This window comes from Apis laboriosa, unplaced genomic scaffold (assembly GCF_014066325.1).
Source record: "Apis laboriosa isolate Shangri-la unplaced genomic scaffold, ASM1406632v1 scaffold16_cov148, whole genome shotgun sequence".
Classification (NCBI taxonomy): Eukaryota; Metazoa; Arthropoda; class Insecta; order Hymenoptera; family Apidae; genus Apis; species Apis laboriosa.
Window position 1 is genome coordinate 606,934 of NW_025222129.1, and position 17,579 is coordinate 624,512.

General features: G+C 30.6%; 2 protein-coding genes across 2 annotated transcripts; one reads left to right on the top strand and one right to left on the bottom strand.

Moving 5' to 3' along the window:
- The first annotated feature begins 165 nt into the window (after positions 1-165).
- LOC122711349 (heterogeneous nuclear ribonucleoprotein U-like protein 1) lies at positions 166-6,092 on the top strand. Its single transcript, XM_043930061.1, has 10 exons — positions 166-399; positions 931-2,057; positions 2,512-2,707; positions 2,784-3,520; positions 3,597-3,725; positions 3,825-3,993; positions 4,065-4,313; positions 4,393-4,645; positions 4,718-5,040; positions 5,295-6,092. The coding sequence occupies exons 1-9, from the start codon at positions 270-272 to the stop codon at positions 5,001-5,003; spliced, it is 3,276 nt and encodes a 1,091-aa protein (XP_043785996.1). The 5' UTR covers positions 166-269; the 3' UTR covers positions 5,004-5,040; positions 5,295-6,092.
- A 799-nt stretch (positions 6,093-6,891) lies between these two features.
- Positions 6,892-16,925, bottom strand: LOC122711348 (histone-lysine N-methyltransferase ash1). Its single transcript, XM_043930060.1, has 13 exons — positions 16,516-16,925; positions 16,191-16,399; positions 16,004-16,114; positions 12,289-15,860; positions 11,881-12,213; positions 11,512-11,792; positions 10,932-11,428; positions 10,422-10,843; positions 10,007-10,333; positions 9,749-9,921; positions 9,469-9,635; positions 9,184-9,396; positions 6,892-9,076 (listed from the first exon to the last, which is right to left on the bottom strand). Exons 1-13 carry the CDS (start codon positions 16,685-16,687, stop codon positions 8,933-8,935), a joined length of 6,621 nt encoding a protein of 2,206 aa, XP_043785995.1. The 5' UTR covers positions 16,688-16,925; the 3' UTR covers positions 6,892-8,932.
- Positions 16,926-17,579: the final 654 nt, after the last annotated feature.

Consider the following 17,579-nt stretch of genomic DNA (forward strand, 5'->3'; position numbering starts at 1 on the left):
AATCCCGCCTTCGAACAACCAATAAGAATTATTACACTATATTACTGCAATGGGGACAAATAATTCCATTAGCAGTGAAGTTGGCGTTAGTTCAAATAAATGCCACATTGACCAATAAAATCCATGTACAACACGTAACGCGTTGTTTGCAGTTGTATCGCCATATTGTATATTTAACGCGGGTCACTGGCGCGTGTATGGGCTTTTCGTAAGATTTTCTGCCGAATAAAAGTGCGTGGATTAATAAAAATCGTGAAATATTACGCGCAATGGATCCGGAAAAGTTAAAAGTAGTCGAATTACGGACAGAACTCTCAAAGCGTGGACTCGATACAAAAGGCGTCAAGTCAGTGCTCGTTGAGCGACTTCGTAAGGCAATAGAAGAAGAAAATGCACATCGTAAGTTACTCTCTTCTTATTCTTTAATCTTATGCTATCCCAAATTTTTTGAAGTATGATGTTCGTTAACTAACAATCTATGTATTCAAGTACTCCAATGTTGACAAACATTCAAGTGAGGCAATAATAATGCATCTAACATTTTTCATTGTTTTTTCTTTCATTATATTATCTTTGAATAAAAAATGATAACATATTTACAATTATTAGAAGTAATTAATCGCAAAGAATTTCTTTTTAATATTTCTTATTCTATATAGGCGCGAACTATGCGCGCCTTTCTTCTGTTTACGTGCGAATTGTATATGCGACGCCTCTACATCTTCTTATTAGTTTTGAAGTTAGCAATTTTTATTTACGTTTACTTAAATTATCATAATTCTTCTATTAATATCTACAATTAAAGAATAATATTATTAAAAATTATTGTTTTTAAAAATTTAAAAAACAAATACTATATTTTATACATTTTTTAATACTATATTGATTGCCTTTCTAAATTAATGTAATATAAATATTTTCAAATTATAGAGATAAATCAAGGAAAAACAAATGCCAGTGCAGAAGATACACATGATGATACAGTTCAAGAAAATGATGAAAAATCAACAAAAATACCACAAACACCAAAAAAATCTAGTAGATTATCTAAAAGTGCTCCTGTGATGACACCAAAGGAAGACTCTGTAACAAAAAAACGAAGAACTACTAGAACTCCATATTCTAGAAGGAGGACATCCCCCAAAAAAACTGATCAAAATGATATGTCTCGTGAACCATCTCCTACAGTATCTGAATCTGCTTTGCAAGAAGAAACTATACCAGAAGAAACTGCTACGCAAGAAGAAGCAGCTATGCAAGAGGAAACTGCTATACAAGAAGAAACAGCCATACAGGAGGAAACTGCTATACAAGAAGAAACTCATGCCCAAGAAGAAATTCTTATACAAGAAGAAACTCTTATTCAAAGAGAAATTTTTATGGAAAAAGAAAAATCTTTATCGCCTAAAAAAGATGAAGAAAAAGAAATAAAAGAATTGATATCAAGTATAGAAAATAAAAATGCTAGTCCCATGGAAATTATAAAGGAAGATGAAGTAAAGAATATTGATCTCCCAGAAAATAATGAAAATGAACAGAATATAAGTGACTCACAAGTACTTTCTATAAAATCACCAGTAAAATCCCCAGTGAGGTATAATGTTACTGATATTGCACTTTCAAAAGAATCATTAGATAATAAAGATGATGTGAATCAAAAACAAGAATCAACAACAGAAATCAAAACAAATCTACAAGAATTAGAAACCGTAGATATAAAAGAAAAAGACACTGATTCAGACATGCAAGAAAATGATATGTCAACTATAATTAATAAGACATGTGATAAGGCAAATGATATATTAAAAGAAAATATTGAACATGAGGAAGAAAATATAGAATCTGTAGATAATGATTATATTGTAGAATCTATTAATGATACTAAAACTATTGACATTCCTGAAACAGAAGAACAAGATTTACTTGAAGAGCAAGATATAGATATGAATGAAAGTGATGAGTTAAAAACTGAAAAGCAGTTAATTGAAGATAAAAATATTTTATCTACTAGTGAAATAATAATGGATAGTAATATCAACAAAAAGCAAGATGAAGAGGTATACTTTATATATCAATTTTTTAAAAATCCTAGAATATTGTTATATTTCAAATTTATTAAAATATTTATTATAACTTCATAAAATCAATTTGATTTTTTATCAATATTTTATCAAATATCTTTTCTATCATTTTGCAAAATTCGTTGACTTTATTTGTTACATTTTGTAATCTGGTGTAATCCGCGATCTCAGCAAAATGTAGAGGACTGTAATTAAAATAAATTTGTTAAAAAAAAATTGAAAATATTCGTTAAATTTTAAATATTTGAAATCTTTTATTTTTGGAAATTTTAAAACAAAAAATTTAAAAATTCGTCAATATACGTTTGAGATCGCGGATATTTTTCCTAGTAAAATATTACGTCCTCTACATTTTGTTACATAAAAATCTTACTGTACCTACAGGAAATATTATTTTTAATCATTGACCTATTTTCGTTTACGTGGAAAGGATATAGAAATGTCAAAAATTAAACACGAAGAAGATACAGATGTAGATATGAAAGAACGAGAAACGAACGACATCATCAGGGATAGAAAGCGGAAAAGATCTCCTAATCCTTTAGAAGATAGGCATGATTCACCTCCACCAATTCTCACCGAAAATGAACCAGAAATTGATGATTCTGCTTTAATATTGTCTTGGTGTATGTTGAAAATTAAATAAAAGTAATTTTAATATATAAAAAAAATAATTAAATAATTATTATTGTTATATTTCAGATGATTCAGATTTAAATTTGGTTATTGATAAGGATGGATTTTTTACTGCTACACCTATGCATAATGGTGGATTTTCACATATGTGGGCTGGTGCAAGAGCATCTTATGGTTTTCTTTGTGGAAAAGTTTATTATGAGGCAAAAATAGTAGAACATTGTACCATTAATACAGAAAATGAAGAACATCCACATGTTCTTAGAATTGGTTGGTCTACTCTTTATACTTCAATGCAACTTGGAGAAGAAAAATTTAGTTTCGGATATAGCAGTACTGGTAAAAAATTAACAGACAATCAATACGAAGATTATGGACTTCAATTTGGAAAGGATGACATTATTGGTTGTTATTTCGATGCAACATCCGAAAATATTCTACTTTCTTATACTGTTAATGGAAAAGATCAAGGAATAGCATTTAGTATTTCTAAAGAAGAACTCGGTGACAAACCATTATTTCCACATATTTTGAGTAAAAATTGTAGTTTTGCATGTAATTTTGGCCAAGAAACACCATGGACAGAAGAAATTTTACAAGATTATGTTTCAATCGGAAATGTAGAATCACAATATAAAATTTCTGGACCACGAAGGCCAGAGAAAAAAGATGAATGTGAAGTAATAATGATGTGCGGACTACCCGCTTGTGGAAAAACAACCTGGGCAACAAAATATGCAACTGAGCATCCTCAAAAGATGTATAATATCTTAGGACTCAGCAGTCTAATTAATAAAATGAAAGTATGTATTATAAACAAATTATATATTGGTTATGCTATATATTTTACATTAATTATTTTGATTAATATTTTTTAAGGATCCTGGATTATCTTACAAAGAAGGTTATGAAGATCAATGGAAGATACTTATTGATAAATGTACTGATGCATTAAACAAACTAATGGAAATGGCTTCTAGTAGAAGACGTAATTATATATTAGATCAGGTATATTTTTATTTTTAGAAGAATTTGATTCTTTATATTCACATTAAATTGATATGTTAATTTAATTTTTTCATTTTTATATTATGAAATGGAATATAGACAAATGTATATCCTTCCGCACAACGACGTAAAATGAAAAATTTTTGTGGATATCAGAGAAAGGCAGTAGTTATAGTTCCACCAGAAGAAGAATTTAAATCACGTTCTATGAAACATAAACCAATAAAAGGCAAAGAGATTACTGATTCTATGCTTTTGGAAATGAAAGGTTGGTTTTAATTTGTGGCATTCATATCTTCGTACATATTATATATTACAATACACATTGATTTTTTTCAGCAAATTTCAGAGCTCCAGTTGTTGGTGAATATTTTGATGCTATTAATTGGATCGAACTTGATCAAGAAGAAAGTGGAAAACTTATAGAAAATTATAATAAAGAAGGGAAAGAAGCAGGTTATGGTGAGCAACAAAGAAGCAAACGGCCACGTACTGATTCGAGATCAGAGAATGCTCATGAAAATCGAAATGATGTGCGAAGTAATCGTGAAAGAGATAATCGAGATTATCGTGACAGACGAAGCAATTGTAAGAATGAAAAAAAAAAAAACTTTAATTAATAAAAGTTATAAAATTAAAAAAAAAATTATTTTTAAAAAAAAAACAGATTCCGAAAGAAATCGTAATCCCCTTTGGCGAGGTAATATGGGATGGAGAGATAGACCACAAAGAGGTGGACATATAAGACATGGCAGTGGTTATGGTCCACCGATGTTACGAAGGAGAAGAGGAATACCTATTCCGCTCGTACACCGTGGAATGAACAGAAGAGGTGGTAACGGGGATAGAAGAGGAAGTGGTAATGATAGAGGTCGAGCTTTGAGTTCTCGACAAGGTAATCGATCAAGAGCTCCAATAGGGTAATTATCTTTTCTATTTTTTTAATGTTTTGCTCTTAGCATTTTATGCACGTGAGTTAATTTTCTTATAAGAAATTACCAAGGATCACAACAGTCCGTATGGAGTCAACAAGGCAATTGGTCAGGTGGCCAATCTCAAGAAGGTTGGGGTCAACAGAATAATTGGGGATCACAACCATGGTGTAACTGGAAGGGTTATGGACAAGGCTCGTACAATCAAAGCAATTATAATCAACAAGGTTATGGTAATGGAAACTGGAATAGTTGGAATCAGCAGTATTATAATCAGTATTGGGGCCAGCAACAACAGAGTGGACAAACTACGACAACTAGTGGACAAGCAGCAAATAAACAATAATCTAATAGGATTTACGTAACGAGAGTGGAATAATAAGGTATTAAATATTTTCCATTCTATTCATTTGTTGAACAAATAATATAAGTTTTAAGTTCGAAATAAAATGAAAATAGAGGATAATCGTATTTGTTAATTTTGATTTATATTTTGTCGCGTCAAAAAATGAAGATGACTCATACAAGTTTTTATTTTCATATAATATTTATCTTCTTCATTTTGTTATCGTTGTTATTGAAATAGCACAAGTGATATTTATTGTATGATAGCATCTATATATATATTTTTTTTCAGGCAAAATGAAAAGCATAATTGCTTTATTTAATGATTCCACAGTGGGACATAGATTTATCCTTCAAAGTGACGAAGAAAAAATAAAAACTCCAGATCATAGTGTTATCGATTCCGACTCCATCGGTTTTGATTACATATAAATAGATGGACAAATTTTTCCACGACAATATATTCACAATTTTTGTTCGTATATTTTGCAATATACGAATTCCAAAGTTATCTAACGCGTTTTTATAACTCGAGCAACAATTTAGATTTCGTCGAGTGAAGGCACCGTTACACATGCACCACGTGAAATTATTTTACGTTGCAAAATGCAATACTAAATAAATTGTAATAATATATAACTACGATTGAAAAATAATCATCGCGAAAAAGCACGTAACAAAAGAAACGTATTCGTATTAAATACGTAGTTTTTAAATCGAATAAAAGGGGGTAACGTATAAATAACGTCTTGTAACGACTTTTAATCGAAAAATCGATCAAGAGGAAGAATGTCACGTATGGGTACACTATATGCAGTTAGAATTAAGATTAAAATATTTACAATGAATTATCGCTCTCGAAATAAACACATGTAAATATGTACAGATTTTCAAACGTATTACACAAAACGTTTACTGGAAGTCTGTTTATATATTAATAGTTAAAGTATCATGTAATAAAAAAAATTTGTTCTCGATAAAAAGCGAGAGTGATATTGTATATGATTTTGTCTTATCTTTCTATACTAATGACAATGTACAAAAAAAAAGAATATCGTATTACGAATAAATTATTATTGAATTTGATTTATATGTACGCGCATTTTATTAAACTAATAAGATCACCAGATTATGTTCTCGAATTGGATGTTATATTTTATAATGTAACTCTATAATCAAGAATATGCGATTGTTACCCAACGTACTTCCTCCTGCTCCTTCTTCTTTTTCATCATCACTATCTTTTTCATTATTCTTCTTTAACTACTTATATTTCTTTTCTTATTCCCTTTCCCACCCTTTCTTCTTCGCTTCGGTACATTTTTCCTTGTTGTAACAAGTTTACAAATAAAAACATGATACTCATTTTAGTTTATGCTTCTTATTTCAATAACACTGAAAAATTGTTTCCTCACAGTTACAGGATGATTGTCTTTGTACCTCCTTTTTCTAAAATACTTTGTACAGTTTGTGAGACTTCGAATTAAGGTGTTTTTTAAGCTTTAAACAGCATATAAAAAAATACAAGTTTTTTTAAAACTTGCAAGAGTGAAAATTGAAGTACGAAGAAGCTCCATCATCGCATACTACCACGATTCGAAGTCGACCAAGATCAAATAATAAAATATAACATTAAAGTATATGTTAATGAATAAAATTTGTTTTTCATATATGATCGAATAAGAATAATTTCGCAAAATTAGTTCATAATTGGAGAATTTACTTGTTGACAGAAGTGTACAAACTTATTCGTAAAAATAAAAAATATCTTCTATTTATTTAGAGTTAAATTATTTACAACCCAGATTCAATCAGCGCAATTACCTGCTAGAAATATCCTGTAACAGTAATTCAGTCTTCACGCACGCTTAATATAATTGTCAACGTAATCGACAATGTTGACCTTGTTAATCTACAAATGTTGGTTTAAGTTAATTCAAAATGATTTACATATACGCGATACAGTTTGTTTAACATTTGTAACGCATTTTGTGTAATTGCGCAGATATTTTATCATGCAAGATTACCGATAAATCGTAAGCTCTTTTAATTTTTTTGCTGCCTCATATAAATAGATCTTTATGATTCATTAAAATAATTTTCTTATATTTTGAAATAATATCATATCTTTTCATAATTTATTTCCAAAAAGGAAAAAAAAAAAAGAAAAAATAATCATTCATAAAAATAATAGTCATTCATTCGAGACATACATTGTACTATTAATCTCGTTTTTGCATAGGAAAAAAATATATTACATTGATATTGTTTAAAAAAATCATTCATAAATTTTTTCAAAAAAGAATTAGAATTTAGAATTCTACTCTCAATTTACTAATTTCTACTTAGTACGAAGATAGGCATCTTTCTCTGTCATACTACAAAAAATCCATTGCATGGTGTAACTACGCTACATTGGTATGCTTCTAAATTATATAAAAAAAAAAAAAAACAAAATGAGACATTGTAATATCACTTCATTGAATAAAAATGCCTCAGATACTGTGCAAAAACGTAGAAACATATAATAAAAATAAGACTTATATTATAAATAGCTTTTAATAATATGTATTTACTGTATAATGTAATAATAAATACGAAATCCTGCGTATATTCGTCGTTATAGCAACAATTAGCTATGTTCGACCACAATAATTAATAAATTAAATATGTTTTTTTAGTAAAGTTTTATCTATTAATTTAAAAAGCTATATATTACACTTAATTCAAATAACACTGGGATTATGAAAAATATAATGGTACTTTTGTGCAATAAAGCCTCACATGTATTCGATTTTTTTCTTATTTCATTGTTCTCTTATATGTGCCGTTGTTATTTTCCTCAATCCCGAGTAATATATAATTTGTACACTTAAGTGTATCCACTATGAAAGAAATTTACAAATTACTTTTATACAATTTCGCGAGTCTAATTATATTAGAATTATATTAGAAATAATAGCTCTCATTAGATCCAATTTGTTAGATATATTATTCCATGTATAGGATCTGATATTCTCGACTCGAGTCGAAAATAAATTGTATCTCTATGCGATCCTTCTAAATTTTATGAAATTGAATACTTGAAAAATAGTCCAAAAAAAAAAAAAAACAATCGAACATCATCATTTTCTCAACAATCGATGTTCAATTTTATCCATTTTCTTATTTTAATCTCGATACTAACTTCCAGCGTAAGCAAAGAAAGTAATTTAATAAATCAAACAGATGTCAAAAAAAAACTATAGAAAACTTTCTACTGTATTAATAAAAAAATTTTCTATAATTTTAAATATGTATTAATACGTTCGTTGCGGAGAAGAAATCCCCATTATAGACTATGCTTTATTTTTTGAATATTTATCACTGTACACAGAGTTATCAGCATGTAGCACAAAATTTTACACGTCATTATATCGAATATATAGCAACATCGCTCCCTCACTCTTCTATTCTTACGTCACTGTCAACCATTTTGTCTCGCATGCTGGCAATTCTGATTATATATATATATATATGATGCTGATCTCAATGGAAATCGATGCGTTACACATATGTAACGTTGGTAATGAACGTATTAATAACATATATGAAAAATCTTGATTGATACAATGTCCTTTGAGGAGTAATCTTCATGTTTAAGATTAAATTATATGAATGGACGGGTCATAGTGTAAGAAGGAGAAGAAAACGTGTTACCGTTTCCTTATAAAACGGATTAGATGACATTGATTACTTATAGCGAAATGAAAGAATCGATCGGTCGATCACGTTAATTACAGAGTTGATTGCGAAAGAGATTAACAATGATATATATTACCTATATGGTATCTATGTGTCGTGCGCGTATCTATGGTATCCATTATACACACACAACACATATATATATATATATATAGATAATGCCTATCGATCATGTATAATCCAATGTCACGGATTTAATCCTCCTGGCCTTTTACGATTTCGTCTATTCCTTTCTAATAAAAATGACAAATCTAAGGGATCCTTTTTATTCGGCATTTTTTGTAATAGTCCGATTAAAATATTGTTCAATCGTCTTCTTTGTTCTTCTCTCTAAAAATGAGTAATGTAATATAATTAATACAATATATGAAAAAACATATTGATTAAGTCATCAAAATCTGAAAATATATATATATATTAAAAATTATGATGATTACCTGGGCATATGATGTAGCGGGTGTGACAATAGGTAAAATTTCATTCGATCGACGTCTATTCTTGCTCGTAGAAGATTTTTGTTGATCCTTTGTGTGCGTTTTTGCATTTTCATTCGATTCAGATTTTTGATTATTATCAACATCTTGATTATTAGATTTCTTTTTTTCTTTATTCATTTTACTTCCTATTTGGATTCCTTCAAGACTATGAGGCTGCACATTATTTAAAAAAAAATTTTATTTTTGTTTTCGTCATTTTTTTTAGTAATATTTATGTATACTTACCAAATATGTACGATAGTGCTTAATACGTTGTGGAAAAGTTTCAAATGCATAAGGCTTCGTACAAACTTGATGTCTAGCTCTGGCAACTTTTGTAAATAATCGAGCAGCCCGATCAACGCGATACTCGCAAACATAAGTATGCTCTGGTGTAGAACCAACCGGCCGTCCTTAATTAAAGAAAAAATGAAAATAAATTAAAAATTTTTTAATTTAATGCATTCTAATAGAATATGTAACAATGGAACAATAAAAAATAATTTAAAAAATTAAAAATAATTACCTTTACAATACGTATGAGGATCAAGGACCCAACAGCGTTCAGCTACCAAATCACATGGAACAGCTTCGTAAAGTGGAGCACACACAACTTCATTTTCATAAAATTTTCTTGTTGGTTCGTGATACGTTTCATGTGGTCTTAAATAGTGATGACCAAATACAAATCTTTCACCTCTATTAAATCAAAAACAGTTGAATATTAGCAATGAGCGTAAAACTTTCATGCAAACTTTTAACAAGTAGAATATTTTTAACTTACTCCGCGTTTTTCCAGAGTCTTTCAATTCTAAATATATCCATTTGTTCGTAATCAGGTTTTTGAATTGTTTTGTAAGTATGTTTTTCTGGAGTATCTCTTAAAACATATACAGTATCTCCCTGTCTAAGTTGCAAGTCACCACGCATCAAAGTAACATAATGTTTTTTGCCTTCTTCTTCCTCATCACCTTCTAATGGTATTTCTAAGTCCACAGGTCGTGGATGACATCTTTCACACAAATAAGATTCTATGCTTGTATCAGCTTTAACACAATCACAATGTTGCCATACGAGACAGCGTTCGCATTGAATCATCAATCCTTCATCCCTGTGATGAAGTAACATTTATAATTAATTTTAAGAGATAAAAACAGATATTAACAGATAAAATGATAAAAATTCTAACTATCACATACCTATGTAAACCACAAATACATCTGATAACATCTTCTTCACCCGCGGTTGAACCACGAGGAGGTAAGAAGCCTTGAGATGGTGGACAACCAGTTGCTTCCGTTATTGCATCCACGAAATCAGGCTTACTTCCCAAGTATAATTTTCTTAGTCTAGCTGCGGCAATACCCATTTCAGAAGTTCTCCCAAAGAATCTTACATTGTTATCAAAAAGTTTAATCATATCATGATCAAAATGTTCTGCAGTTTTATAATGGCCTGTACCAATACATTGATCGATTGTTGATAAATCTATAGGATCTGATATTTTTTCATAATAATCGGGTAATTTTCTCTTTGAAGGTAATGTGATAAATGGTGTACATAATAATTGATCATTTTCATCTTTTGCAGTAGCTACTATACTATATAGATCTTTCAATACCTAAAAATTAATTAATCATAAGTATGAATAAATATAAAAAATTAATTATGAATAGTAAGATTATAAGCAAACTTCTATTTTATCCTACCTTAGCCAATTTTGCAGTTTTATTAACTTCTGGATCATCTTGAGCTTGAGCTAGTCGTCGAGTTCGTACAGTACGTGTATTTATATTTGTTAAAGCAGTTAATTGTGAGAAAAATGCATCAGATTGAATTTTAGCATCACCTGAACCCTTTTCTTTTACAGTAGTTGCATTACCACATTTTACTTTACCATTTTGCATTTGTACTTGATTTACTAATAACTTAACTCGTCTTACTTTTTCTAAATTTCTTAATAAGAAACAATGATGTTGCTGAGCAAAACATCTTTGTTGATGAGACATAGGTTTTAATGCAGGGGCATGAATTAGATTAGAATCGCCTACTTTTCGAGATTTACACATGCCTTTTGAATTTACAGATTGTACTGCATTAGATTTTCTTACATTTTTTCTTGGTCTTCCAACCGATCGTCTTTCTGTCGGTTCTAATTGCGACGGAATAGAAGTGATACTTTTAGAAACTCTTTGACTTTTCCCACCTATGAAAACATGATAAAAATGTACAAAAAACAGAAGATATGAATTAATGTATGAATAGCAATAACATGAAAAATATAATTACCAATCACTCCTCTACAGGCATTACTACCACATCTACATTCTTGTCCCTCAGATGGATTAAAAAGTGCAAAATTATAATCATATGTCAATTCCTCTCCTGGTTTAATGTCTCTAGAAGCGAATAATGCCATTCGTGGAAGACCATGGACACTCCATTTTTGCATCTCGCAATTAGGTTCACAAGAATGATTTACGAATCTTCCATCGCCACCCATACGATGACCATCAATTACTAAACCTCCATCAAGATGTAAGCAATAATGGTGCGTATCATTGGCATATCTGTTACATATTAAAATGAAATTAAAATGAATTTGAATTTTTAACATGTACAATATTTAATTATGTAGAATTTTCATTCCGAATATACCTGGTTGCCATTCTAGATTTAAATTCTCTTTCAGAAACAACTTCTCCAACATATTCAAGAATAAAAACACCTGATTTGATAGATTGTTGAGTTCTTACACCCCAACCTTTATCTTCTGTCATAAATTTTTGTAAACCTGGTGCCCATTCGTGTTTTTGAATTTTCTGATTCTCGCATTTATCACCACAAGGACAAAGCTGTGGAGAACATTCGCTGAAAACCATACGATTGATACAATCGTCTCCGCAACCACTTTCCGGCTTGCATTCGCAAGCTTGCGCTTCATAAAGTGTAGTAGGTTTAACATCGTAATATACGTTAGTACGAATTTTTCTGTGGAAAAATAAAATGTTAAAATAATTTTATAAAAAAATCAAATATTCAATAATATGGTAATTGTATCCTTACTTGTAATTCCAAGATGGAACTGATTCTCTGCTAGGTAATCTAGATTGTGTATGTAGCCACCACAAATCATATGGCAATTGAAACGGCATTTTTCTTTGTCGTAAAAGTTTACCGCATTGATATGTGGTAGATAATAACGTAGCAGATGCAGACTCGGTAGTTTCACATACAACTTTGTTTCTTCCAGTGTTATTATTTTCAATACTACCACGTATTTTTCCTTCAATATCTTTGCCATATTCCTGTAGAATCCCTCCTTGTAAATAACGTTTCTTCCATCGAGATTGCTTCTTTCTCGTATGCGTTGAATTTGAATGTTTTCCAACCTCATGATCATCGTTAATATCGCTATTAGGCAAAATGTCATTCTCCATATCATAACCAGAACTACGTAAACGTTTTATATTTCTAGGAGTCAAATTACAAGGGCTCGAGGATCCTCTTCGTTTTTTCTGATTGCCATTAAAAGAATTTGAATTTTCTGTTTTGATATTCGTTTGAGAATTTGCACGCTCAAATCTTTTTACATTTTCTTCGTTTAATTCCGCAACGCGTTGATTTGAAGTGAATTTTTCGAGGGATTCTTCTAAAGATGCATTTTCATCATATGGTTTTGAATCTTGAATTTTTTCAAATTTAACAGGACATAATTTATTCAATGCATTGTCATTATCTGTTTCTACAAGATCTTTCCGAACTCGCAATTGGCCTGATCGAGGTTCTGAAAGTTCTTCAGATCGAACATGACTATTCGTTTCCGACTTTGATGAATTTGAATTTTCCCGATTTGCAATTGAATCAACTTTTGATTGAACTCGATTTTGTATAGCATTGCTAATATGTTTAGTCGAAATTTCATCAGTAAATACGTTTTGTAACTCAGTATTGTTTAATACACTTGTTTTGCTGTCAACTACTGAATCTTCGATTCCTTCTTTTGTTGAATTTTCACCATCAGCACCGACGTCTGTACCATCTTCATTACTTAAAACCATAGTTTTTGATGCATCCGTCGATGTATCATTTGCATTTAAAGATCTTTTCTTTTTCTTTTTTAATGTCGGAAAACCTGTACGATTGATAGCTTTTCGTCGTCTCATTTTTTTCTTAGTCAAAACTAATACAGCAGCAGAATTCAAAGGATTTGGAACATTTGAATTGAGATTGTTTTGTGCTGGTTTAATTTCACTTTCATCAAAGCTTTCGGTATTAAATTCCGCCGCATCGATTTTTATATTCTTTTCTAAGCGAACATGTTCTGGCGAGAGATCTCTTTTTTCAATTTTATCGGTTTGATTTTTATCGCTTTTTATTAATTTCTCTGCAATTTTCTCACTTCTATTTTTTTCTGCACGATATTTTGAACTTCTATCAGTGGAATATTTCTCGGATTTTTCTGCTTTACTATCAGCTTTCTCAGTTTTATCCATTTTGTCGGATTTTTCTAAAATTCCATGACTTTCAACAGGTAATTTTGTAACTGTCACGCGAAGGTCCTTGACAATTTTCTTTTTACGACGCGGTTGTACTTCTATTTGGCTCAAGGGTTTTTCTTCCAATAAATCGGAAGATGTTGCATTTGACTTGTCAGGACTACCAGTTTCGGTATCCCTATGCCTCTTCTTAGGAGTAACAGGTACAGAATCTTCTTGGAAAGAGAAGGCAGAACTACTTCCATATCTTGTTATTGTAGCTTCGATTGCTTCTTCTATATGACTTTCAGTAGAGTTCGCTTCATTAACAGCCAAATCAGCGCCACTTGCATTCGAACTTTGTGAACTATGAGGACTGGATACATGATAATGCCTTTTTTTTAATGGTAACCTTTGTTCGTTTGGATTTGAATTCGCATTCGCATTCATATTATTTTTTGAATCTGTTCCCGACAGAATCTTCTCTTTTTTAAGACGTCTTTTTAATTTCTGATCATCGTTTGAGGTAACATCCCCTCCCTTTCTTTTTTTTGTTAATTTTTTTACACGAAAAATTTGGGGTAATTCAGAATATCCAGAGTTTGAATTATTTCTACCTAAACTACACAATCTTGAAAATTCTTCTATCAATTTTTCTAATTCTTGTATGAGACATGGATGGATACGTATAGGATTTTTAGGTGGCAACAATAATCGTCTTCTATGTTTGTGATGATGATGTTTGCGACAGTGATTATGTATAGGCTGCGTCGCCTTATCGCATTTATTAGTTATATTTTCAGCTTTTTCAGCTTTTAATACCTCACCAACAGGTAAAGATATTAGAGTCTGAACTCCAACACCATTTGTTTCAAATCCAGTTGTTGTTTTTTTAGTACTTTTGTTTTCTTTCAATACACGTCGCGTAACTGGCGCAACATTTTTCTTTAATGATGCTTGTCTTTTAGCTAAGGGAACAGTACTACTTCTATTCTCTTTTAAACTTTTTTTATTCGAATTAATTATTTTTCTTTCGTTCGAAATTCGATCACAAGCCGATTGTTTTTGTCGCCGTAAAGGAGCTGTCTTATTTCCTATTCCAGGCTTATCTTTCTTCATTTTCTTACACGTCCCACCATTGCATTGAATTCCCTCTTTTCCATACTTATTCGTAACAGATCTACTTAGGCACTTGACACGCGCTGGGGAACTTGTATTATTCCTCTTTCCAGTTACTTTTCCCGGCGTACATTGTTTAGAAACATTGCAAGTTCGTTTCTTTTGGCAAGCTGGTTTCTCTTTTAATTTTTTAGTTGAATTATTTTCTTCATTTTTATCTGTTCGAGTTGCAACAGTTTTCTGTGATGTAGATTTTGTTTTCCCTCTTTTAGTTGTTTCTTCTTTTGTGACTTTTGCTGCTTGGGAAACAGTTTCCTTCTTTTCAATTTTTTCGGTTTTTCCAGTTTTTTCTGTTTTTTCTATTCTTTCTATCTTTTCTACAATTTCTGGTTTTAATCTTGGCCTACCAGGTCCACGGGGTTGCGTGGATACTGTCTTTGCTGGCCTACCAGGTTTTCGTTTAGGTGGATATAAAACACGATCTACGTTTACTGCAGGTTTTGTAACAACGGGTTGCACCGGTGATTGTGTCTGTGTTGGAGGACTTACAGGACTAATTGCCAAATGTAATGGACTATTATCTACTGATTGAATTCCTGAATCTGGAGATACATTCGAAACGCAAGGATATTCTGAATCATTCAATTTTTTTCCTAACTTACTCCGCCTTTTTCTTGGTTCTGATAACAGAGCCGTTTTTTCTACAAATTGTTGTAATAAAGTGGAACTATACACAGGTACAGGATTTTGATCACCATTTTCACTCGTATCCGAATCTGCACCAAGAGACATTCTCTCGATAGCTTTCGATACTAACCGACCACTTTCTGAATCTTCAAATCCATCAAATGGAGCATCTTCATGCTCTTGATCTGGTAAAATAGCCGCCAAATCTTCTTGATTAATCTCTTGAAGAGTTGGATGCTGTTGTGGCTGTTGTTGTTGTTGAGATTGTTGCATCTGTTGCTGTTGTTGCTGTGTATGTTGTGAAGTTGAATGATTTTCAGATGAATCAGACTCATCACTACTGCATTCTGATGACTAAATAGAAAAATAAAATATATTCTTTATAATTTTAAAGATAAATTATATTCTTTATAATTCATAATTTTTAATTGATAATTAATTAATTAATAATAATTAAGATTTCGACAATATATTTAGAGTAAATACTTATAAATCACCTTTCCTCCTCGATTCATTTTAACTTTTTTTGGTATGCTTCTTTTATTTTTCTCTTTTTCCGAATCCTCTTTTTTTGGACCTTTCATACTGATTTTTAATTTAAGCGCTCCCTACAATGCAATTAAAAATTTTATTTATTTAATTGTGTAAATTTTTAGATTAATAATGATAACAAATTTCTAATACCGGTTCAAAATTTGTTTTTTGAATGGAAAATGTTTGTTCGCTATGTTCCGATGTACAATCCGAATTGGATCCTGTATCTTCTTCTTCGTCACCACTACTTTCGTCGTCTGAATCCGAATTCGAATCTGAATAGGAACAACTACCTTCTGTACCGCCAGAGGTTTCGTCGTCGGAATCTGAATCTTCTTCAGAATCAACCGAATCTGTTCCTAAAAAAAAAAGAAAAAGAAAAAAATTCTATATTTTATACATATAATTTTTATATGAAGAGATAAATATCAATCGTAGCATAGATATATAATTCATTAATATAATGTATTAATACCATTAGGTTCAGTAGTTGGATCCCAGCTACCACCACCTTTTATAGCATCCATATCAACAGTCGAAGGGAGCTCCCTTTCTTGTTCTCCATCGTTTTCTTCCCAATTCCAATTCTGTAATTCTAATTCTGAAGGATGGTGAATAACAGTATTCCATCCTGAATCACCAGACATTTTTCACTTTATCTAACATCCAATAGATTCAAATAGAATATCATTCCTTATAATTTTATTCATTCATTTAGTTCCTTCCTGATGATATAAAGCATATCCTTAATATGCCTAATAGTTAATCATTAAATTCTTTATTTGAGATGCCATGTTTATTTGATAATTTCTACTAATGATTCCTTCATCGTTTAATAATTATGAAGATTATATTTTGCTCGCACTGGTACTACTGTAAAAATAAATATATTTTATTGTTTTAAATAGAATAAATTATTATATATGACTAGAATTAAACAAATTGCAAATTAAATAAGAAAATATAGACTGAGAAAAAAGAGGTAAGGATAACAGCAAGATAAAAAAATGAAAATAAAAGCAATGGAATATTTTCAATAAGTGAAATTAAAAATGATTTTTTTTAAAATTGTTTTATAGTTTTTTTTTTTACACAAATTATCATCACAATTTCTAAAAATTTAAATCATCAAGATTTTCGCACTTTAATATCATTTAACTTTAATTCTAAATCAACGTTTTACGTTTTTCACACCCGTGTTCCATAGCGCGGGAGAATTCTTATCTATAACTTTATAGAAAAAACAAGTATCAAAAAAATCGAATCAAATAAAAAATTACGAATATTTTTCTCTCGATATATCCAACTGTTATCCTAAGAATCGTTACTGATCAACGACAGTGTCATCGAAGAAATGCTGCTTGTTGATGCGTGCGTATTTCACTTATAGGTGCGTCATTTGCGTGCACGTATGATTATAGTTGGAGCAATAACAACAACAGACAAGTATACACAAATATAAATTGAAGTAGAAAAATGAAAATTTTCTCCAAAAAATATCAGTCTGTTTACATCGTTGGTGAAGAACACAGAGATCTT

Coding starts and splice junctions, on each gene's coding strand:
- LOC122711349 (XM_043930061.1), top strand. CDS start 270: ATGGATCCGGAAAAGTTAAAAGTAGTCGAATTACGGACAGAACTCTCA. Junction 3,994..4,064: donor TATGCTTTTGGAAATGAAAG/GTTGGTTTTAAT, acceptor GATTTTTTTCAG/CAAATTTCAGAGCTCCAGTT. Junction 4,314..4,392: donor TCGTGACAGACGAAGCAATT/GTAAGAATGAAA, acceptor AAAAAAAAACAG/ATTCCGAAAGAAATCGTAAT.
- LOC122711348 (XM_043930060.1), bottom strand. CDS start 16,687: ATGTCTGGTGATTCAGGATGGAATACTGTTATTCACCATCCTTCAGAA. Junction 15,861..16,003: donor AAATGAATCGAGGAGGAAAG/GTGATTTATAAG, acceptor TTTTCTATTTAG/TCATCAGAATGCAGTAGTGA. Junction 11,429..11,511: donor TGCCTGTAGAGGAGTGATTG/GTAATTATATTT, acceptor ATGTTTTCATAG/GTGGGAAAAGTCAAAGAGTT.